General features: G+C 44.6%; 1 protein-coding gene across 1 annotated transcript; it reads right to left on the reverse strand.

Annotated features, from left to right (window-relative positions):
• Window positions 1-2,084: 2,084 nt before the first annotated feature.
• On the reverse strand, window positions 2,085-4,843 carry LOC149177111 (uncharacterized). The gene is made up of 2 exons (XM_089421668.1): window positions 4,649-4,843; window positions 2,085-2,276 (listed from the first exon to the last, which is right to left on the reverse strand). Exons 1-2 carry the CDS (start codon window positions 4,841-4,843, stop codon window positions 2,085-2,087), a joined length of 387 nt encoding a protein of 128 aa, XP_089277794.1.
• Window positions 4,844-8,272: the final 3,429 nt, after the last annotated feature.

Consider the following 8,272-nt stretch of genomic DNA (forward strand, 5'->3'; position numbering starts at 1 on the left):
CTCACCCGAGGTAGTAGGGGAGGGTGCTGGAAACAGGTTTTTGCACCCTTGGGATGTCTTGATGTGGTCTGGAGGGGTCACGAACCGTTTTATGGCCTCGCGCCACTCTGGACTAGTATCAGGCTTTCACGTAGGTGTACATTCTTATTAATGAAATTATTATAGATTTGATCTCCTTATACATTCTTTAAGCAAGCATTTAGCTATAAACCCAGTGTGCGCAATCATAAAAAGAAATAAATTCATATAAAAGATGCATAAACTAGAATACAACAGATCCGCGATATTTCATAAACAACTTATCTTTATTAATATCTTATTTTTAGTACAACCTTCTTTCTGGCCGGCACACACAGCTGCAGGGGTCCACGCACACAGCTGCGGACTCTGTCAGGCCTCAGTGCACATCGCTGCAGAGCCTCTATCTACCTAATAACACTCTCGACTCGCACTTACAGATGCAGAACTCTGATTACCTTCACCAACCCATAATACATCATATTGAAATCTAGAACAAAAACTGCCTTCTACCCTTAGAGCCTCGCTCTATTTATACATTCCCCATGGTCCGTGGACCATGGGTAGACTGACCTACTTCTTATTATTCTATATTTTTTTGGGCAGACAACCCCTTGACTCGACTTATTACATTTCGTGCTCCGCATATTTTGGAGATTTACAATATTATTTCCCAAACTTCTAGGCTTTAAGCCCCAAAACCGTTATTTCGGGCCTCCACTACCCAATTGGCCCCCAACACAATCATCGTGACTCGTCCCAAGTCACTTGTTGGTGTGGCGATACGCCCTGCCTAGGCTTCGCGGTCAATGAGTGACACACTTCGTGCTACTACTCCCTCTTTATCTCCTGCAACTCTTCTTCTAGCTCCTGCTCCATTGCCTTCACTAATTCATGCAACCGATGATGCTCATTTTGCTCTGCTTGGTTAACACAGAGCACCCCATCATAGGATTTTACCTCTAGCTGGGGTGCCACGTACGAGAATTCTTCGTGCCAATGGAGCAAGTCTCTAATTTCTGGTTGCCTATACGCACTGACTTCTACCGCTTGTGTTGCAATTTAGTAAGACAATTGTTGCTATCCGTGAGATCCCAATCTTCAAGGTGTGTAAGAAATGAACTATTAAGTGCAATTCCATCATTTGGCTCCGTATTTATAGGCTTTCCCTTATCTTGTATGGTTCGCCGGCCAACCCATGGGTTAGGCAGTGGCATCCAGACTGGTTCTGCTTTGTTTCTAAGAATTTTCGGCACATCCCCTACTGTTGGTGCTAAACTCTGCGCGGTGCCCACAATTGTCGACACCATACTATCCAGAAAGTCTTGTATCTCCATTGGCCATATCACAACCCTTGGGCTTACTCCTTGAGTGTAAATAATGAACAACTCCATCTCAGTGGGGAGGCACAATAGCTTACTTTCCTCAAAATCATAGATCATTTGGTGGATGCCCCCTTGTGATTTATAAGCATTTCGAAATTCAAATTCATCGGTTCCCTCCTTTTTTTGTGCCGTAACATTAAGCCTGCGGTAGATCGTTCCAGATCTGGCTCATACCGCGTCTCTTAACTACTCACGACCCACTCCCTTTTGCCATAACTTAGACATCTTATCATGAATAGTGTTAGCAATGGTCACCTTATTGTTGTTCCATGCAGCAGCGCAGCCCCTTCTGCGCAACTGCGACCCTAGTGACATACCAATTCTACACGTCCCTTTATTGTCGCGCAACTTCCCCATAGACTACTTTAACATCCCACACTCTCTTTCAACTACCTAGAGGGGTGAGAGTGCCCTTTGGTTGGTTAGTCATGTGGTCGGCCCACCCGTGTAGAGTTTCAGGTGACTGCCATTTACTTTGCCTGGGAAAGGTTCTCCATTCAGCTTAGCAAGCTAGACTGCTCCCCCATTTGTGACTTCTTGTACTACATAGGGCCCCACCCAATGTATTCAGAGCTTTCCAGGGAATTTCTTGAACTTGCTATCATACAGTAATACTAGATCATTTTCTTTGAACGTGCGCATCTTGATATGGCGATCATGACAAGATTTTTCCTGCTGCTTCTATACCTGCTGATGGAATCCTGCCAGAAACTGTTCCTGCTCAAGTTTTTCCAGTTGCGCGATCTGCTCTTCCAAAGCTGCACGGTCTGCCATGCCTGTTGTCACTGTTATTTGCAAACTGGGTACAATGTATTCCATTGGCATGACGAATTCCTTTCCATAGACTAACCAGAATGGCGTCTGGCCCGTCAACTTCTTGCACGTTGTTCGATATGCCCATAGCACAGTGGGTATGCGCAAATCCCAATCATTCCACTACGCATTACATACCTTTGTCAATGCAGTCTCCAAGATTTTGTTGAAAGCTTCAACGGTCTCATTTTCCTGCAGATGGTATGGTGTGCTTTGTTGATGATATATCTGGAACTCTTCAGTGGGCGCGCTGATGGTCTCATTGAGGAAGTGTGTACTGTAGTCGCTCATTAGAATATTTGGACATCCAAACCACGTTAACACATTATCAAACAAAAATTTCGCAGCTGTAGCGGCTGTACAATCCTTAACCAACTGTGCTTCCGTCCATCTGGTCAAGTACTCTATCGCAGTGATGATATAGCACACCCTCGTCTTACCTGGAGGTGTGATATGCCCTACAAAGTTGATTTCCCATTTCTCGAATGGTTGCAGCGTCATCTGTGGCATGAGTGGCATCTCATCCCTCCGTGATGGTTTCCCCATCTGTTGGCATATGTTGCAGGCCCAACAGTATAGTTTTGAGTCTTGATGTAGGGTTGGCCACCAGAGCCCTGTGCGAAGAATCTTTTTTGTTGTAGCGCATCTTGCGTAATGTCCTCCTGTAACCCTCCCATGCACTTCGACAAGGATCTGTCCTCACTTAAATTTTGGCATATATCTGTGTAATATTTCATCATTAACCATTTTGTAGAGGTGCCCTGCAATAACAGTAAATTCTACTGCACGTATCACCAGTTCCTTCTTCTGCTGCACCAAATACCACTGTGGTGTGGTTCTTGTGGTTAAGAAGTGGATTATATCCTCAAAGTGGTCATCCACAACACGCATTACATAGAGCTATGCATCAGGTAGTCCCTCCTTCAGATTCGTGGGTTCTTCACCATTCTCAATTCGGGACAGGTAGTCTAGGACTGCGTTTAGATGCCCCGGCTTTACAATGACTTCAAAATCATATTCCTGAAACAATAACAACCATCTACAAATACGCCCCCAAAACAGGCTTATTCACTAGGTATTTTAGCGCAGAGTGATAAGTATACATCTTAAAGTGTCCTCCAAGTAGGTAGTGGTAGTATTTTTGGAGCACGTATACCATCGCCAATCCCTCACACTTAGTAGTGGAGTAGTTCTTCTCAGCTTTGGCCAATTGTCAACTTGCGAACACGATTTGGTGATCAATTCCTTCCGCTCCTTCATGTCTGAGTACCGCTCCTCCCAGCACGATACACGACGCATCAACATGCACATGAAATTCGATGTCCCATTTTGGAAAGACCAATATAGGAGTTGATGCCATCTTTTCCTTGAGAATTTCCAGACTTTTGTTACATTCCTCATTCCAACAATAAGTAGCATCCTTTTTCAACAGTTGTTCCATCGGTTCCGTAATCTGTGGGTAGCTCCTGATGAACTTGTGACAGTAACCAGTGTGTCCCAGCATGGCGCGCAGCTGCTTGACACTTTGCGGTGCTTGCACATTGAGTATGACAGCAATCTTCGCCAGGTCTACCATCAGGCCTTGCTTGTAGACCACATGGCCAAGCAAGTTCCCGAAGGGGACAAGGAAAGTGCAATTCTTTATATTTAGTGCAATCTAGTGCTGTCGGCAAGTATCCAGCATTAACCATAAAATCATGGTATGTTTCTTAAATAGCCCAAATACGGTCAAATAATCAAGATATACCTCTAAAAGCATATGTATAAATTCCTTTAATTCAGCTACCACAACGCGCGAGAATATCGTCGGCGCATTCTATAGTCCAAAGGGCATCACCGTATACTCAAATAAGCCCCATTTGGTAGTGAAAGTTGTTTTACTCCTATCCTCCGGTGCAATCTTGATCTGGTGGTACCCCAAGAAACCATCCATAAAGGAGTAGGCTTCCTATCCCCCAACATTTTCTAGGACTTCATCTGTAAATGGCATTGGGAATGGATCATTAACACATGCATCGTTGAGCTTCCTGAGATCATTAACACATGCATCGTTGTACAACCATAGGACTTACCCAGTCGGATTCCTCTACTAGTTTAATTATTCCTGCTACAAGCATTTTATCCAATTCTTCACGGACCTTTGCTTTATATTTTGGATTCAACTGATAGGGTCGTTGCTTGATTGGCTTTGCATCCGGCTTCAGAGTTATCTTCATCATCCCCAGGTCGCCAAGGATTTCTTTTAGCTCTGTGATTTTGGTCAGGAATAAATCCTGATATTCGTGAAGTAACTCGACAACCTTATCCACCACTGCATCATCCCAATAGCCCCCAAGTGTTGCATACTTCGGTTCCTCCTCCATACCAATGTTCACTTGTTTCGTTTTCAGTGGCACGGTGATGTCGGGGTCCTCAATCGCTGGTCTACACACCTCGCAACTCCCCTCTGTTTCTGGAATATTGATGTTTCTGGGATCGTCCTCATCATCTTCGATCTGTACGTTGTAACATTCAAGGGCCTGGCTCAACTGGTGCGACCAGTCTGGCTGCACTATTTCTTCCAATTCCACTGGTACTTTGAAAATAGCTGCCTTTACTACTTGCAGTACATCGTCAACAGTGTCCATCCATTGGTCCTCAAATAAGAATGTTAATAAAAACCCTTTGCACAAGATATCCCATTCCCCTATACCATGTTAGAGCTCTGTTTCAGTGTACCGGTTCCTTGGGATGACATCCAGGGAATGATAAAACAAGTGTACCCACTTTGGTTGAGGCTCTTCTCCATAGGCTTGGAACCATCTAGTAAGGTGCATGCGCGGGTCATCACATCAATCGTATTTCTTAGTTATTCGTAATTTCAGTTTCCTAAATCTTATCTGCATCATGCGACTGTAGTCACGCTAATCTTCAAAGGTTCCTTCATGTGTTCCCCACCAACGCGTAGACGTCGCATGCAATTCCCATCTCAATGCACCGAACCATTGGTGCTCTGGTACCGCACTTTCAAACTTGGTTAGGAATTCATCTACTACTGTTAGCTCATTATACATTGGCAGTTCGCAATCTTGAGCTCTCACACAATACAACGACCTGGTCAGCACATTGTAGTTTAACGTTGTTACTTTGTTCAACTAATTATGCCACTGCTCATCTTTTTCATCTAAATCTTCAGTGCAGGACTTTGCATGTCCCCACAATATTCTTCCTTCTGTAGTTGCATTGACCCAATATTGATTTCGGGTAGTAGTATTGTAGATACAATCCAGTTCATCATCGCTTCCTTTGTCGCGCACGGGTTCAGTGTAATGTGGTCCTTCAGCCGGGTCTAGTCGAATGACTACGCAGAGTGACTTCTTCTCAAATATCATCTTCCGCTTCTTTAAATTAATTACCCCATTCATATCTGTGGCCCAATCTATCCCCAACAACACAGGGTAAGGGCTACTTTTATCCACGATTTCTATTACCTCAAAGTCTGTTTGGGTGCTCGCACCTTTGATATCTACTGTAATTCCTTGCAGTCTTCCCATGGGCAGGATCTTTTGTTGGTTCGCCATCCGCAATTGAATAGGAGACCATTGTAGTGAGGGCTTTCCCATACACTCCCAAGTATGTTTAGGTAATACATTTGCATTTGAGCCTAAGTTTAGAATGATCTGATTCATCTCATAGTCACCAATCTACGTTTTCAATCGCATTTCTTGTCCGGTATGTGAAGCATGTTTCCCCAATTTTTGGAACACGCGAGGTTCACCCGACCCTACGCACCTAGTTATGAGCTCTTGTAATCCTTTAAATGCCCTATTGTCACGAAGCAATTTCATGCATGTCTCTAAAAAGGTAGTTAGCATTGATGGATCCCTTTCCAGCTCAGGTTGATCCTTACTACCTGGGGTAGAGACCTCCGTGGAGCTCTTCCTAGCTTCCAGACATGTCTCCTTTCGAACCCCTACATCTTCCTTGGTTAGTTTCCCCTTATCCTCCCTTGTGGCCATGCCACTTCTGAGCATCAGGTTCACGTTAGAGTCTTCCTCGCGCAGTTCAGACCTCATCTACTAGACGTTCTATGTCGCCGTAGGTTGTGCTACACTTTTCTCATGGATCTGTGCTATCAGTGTGGGGAAATCTATCATTTCATGATCAAACTGGTTGCAATAAGGGCAGATATTATGGTCGGGTTGGTACAATCTCACGCGTAGTGCCTTGGTCCTCAGTAGTTATAATAGATTAGCTTCCCGCGACCCCTTCTTGGCCCCATTACCCATCGCGCGCTATCGTTGCGGTTGGATCCTGACCTCGCGTCTTTGTCTGCATCCTGTAGGAAGGAGTGTGATCCATCAGTAATTCATAACTACAGCAGTCTCGTTCATCGTGGCCCACTGATCTGTAAAAATTGCAAAATAGTCGCTGGGGGGTCTGGGTAAAATTTTGCAGTGGATCACAATTGTCCATGTTGTGCTTTCCTCCCGCCTGACAGATTTCACACCAGAGCGAGGGTGTTGTGCTTGGCCCCGCTTGTGCCTCTGGTGGCAACGGCCTTGGTCCCCCCGGTGTCAAGTAGTTTTTGAATATCAGACAATGATCCTTATCGTGGCCTTGGCCTTTACACTTTACGCACCACGCCTCCTCGGGTACCTTTGGCCTAGGCATCTTTTCCTATTTCAGACTATGCATTTCCAAGCATAGACTTTGTATTTGCACGTGGATCTGCTAAACTCCCAACCCAGGATCCTGTATTGGAGTCTCATGCAACCTCATTGCTATTTCTAGTGCTTTAGCCTGGGTTGAGATCTTCTGCTGTGATAACAGTTGTCCTCAAGTGTGTCATTAAAGACACCACAAACCACATGCGGTGTTGTGCATCCATTAGTGTCATGTTAGCCTCTCGAATCATGCTCTTCAATCTCTAATCCAGATCCCAAGGGGTTTCTCTTGGCAGCATCACGATCTCCTTGAATCCTATAATTAACTGAGTTTCTGATTTCGGCCGACCAAACTCCTTTTTTAGCACATCTCGGATCTCTGCTATTCTGGCATTGGGGCGATCGCTATAGTGCTTAATATACCAAGTCAACACACGATCTTGTAGTGCACTTACCAGGGTAACCTTTTTAATATTATCGTCCGTAACTCTGTGTGCTTCCCACACTGCCCTTACTACGAACCAAAACTGTTCTGGATCTTCACTTCCTACTCCTTTGAATACAAGCAACTTGATTGCGTTCACCATGCTAAACTTCTGGCTTGCGTGCAGGTTTACTAAGGTCACCTATGAACTCGTACCGCTTTTGATCCAATCAATCTTCAATCTCTTTCTTCGTAGGGTTCCAGACTCCCGACATCAACCATCCCTTAGGTAGATCTCAGTCCCGGCAATGGAACCATTTGTTGGCGTATTGGGCCTTGACCCAAGTTCGGAAGAGTTGTTAGCCAAACAAATCCCATAGCTACCGACCCTTTTAGCAATAGCCTGCGTAGCGTGGATTGAGGTCTCACCCAAGGTAGTAGGGGAGGGTACTGGAACCAGGTTTCCTCACCCTTGGGATGTCTTGATGTGCTCTAGAGGGGTCACGAACTGTTCTGTGGCCTCGCGCCACTCTGGACTAGTTTCAAGCTTTCGTGTAGATCCACACAGGTGTATGTTCTTATTAATGAAATTATTATAGATTTGATCTCCTTATACAGTCTTTAAGCAAGAATTTAACTATAAACCCAGTGTGCACAATCATAAAAACATATAAATTCATATAACAAATGCATAAACTAGAATACAACAGATCCGTGATATTTCAGAAACAACTTATCTTTATTAATATCTTCTTTCTAGTACAACCTTCTTTCTGCCCTGCACACACAGCCGTAGGGGTCTGCGCACACAGTTGCGGGCTCTATCATGCCTCTGTGCACACAGCTGCGGAGCCCCTATCTACCTACTAACACTCTCGACTCACACTCACAGACGCAGAACTCTGATTACCTTCACCAACCCATAATACATCAGATCGAAATCTAGAACAAAAACTACCTTCTACCCTTAGAGACTCGCTCTATTT

This window comes from Pinus tabuliformis, chromosome 4_1 (assembly GCF_031772625.1).
Source record: "Pinus tabuliformis cultivar Carrire ecotype Pingquan chromosome 4_1, CPIR1, whole genome shotgun sequence".
NCBI classification, from domain to species: domain Eukaryota; kingdom Viridiplantae; phylum Streptophyta; class Pinopsida; order Pinales; family Pinaceae; genus Pinus; species Pinus tabuliformis.

What these genes read in the sequence shown, in the direction of transcription:
- LOC149177111 (XM_089421668.1), bottom strand. Translation starts at nt 4,843, where the DNA reads ATGGACACTGTTGACGATGTACTGCAAGTAGTAAAGGCAGCTATTTTC. An exon ending in AAACAGAGGGGAGTTGCGAG is followed by an intron (nt 2,277 to 4,648) that starts GTGTGTAGACCA and finishes ACGTGCAAGAAG; the next exon opens with TTGACGGGCCAGACGCCATT.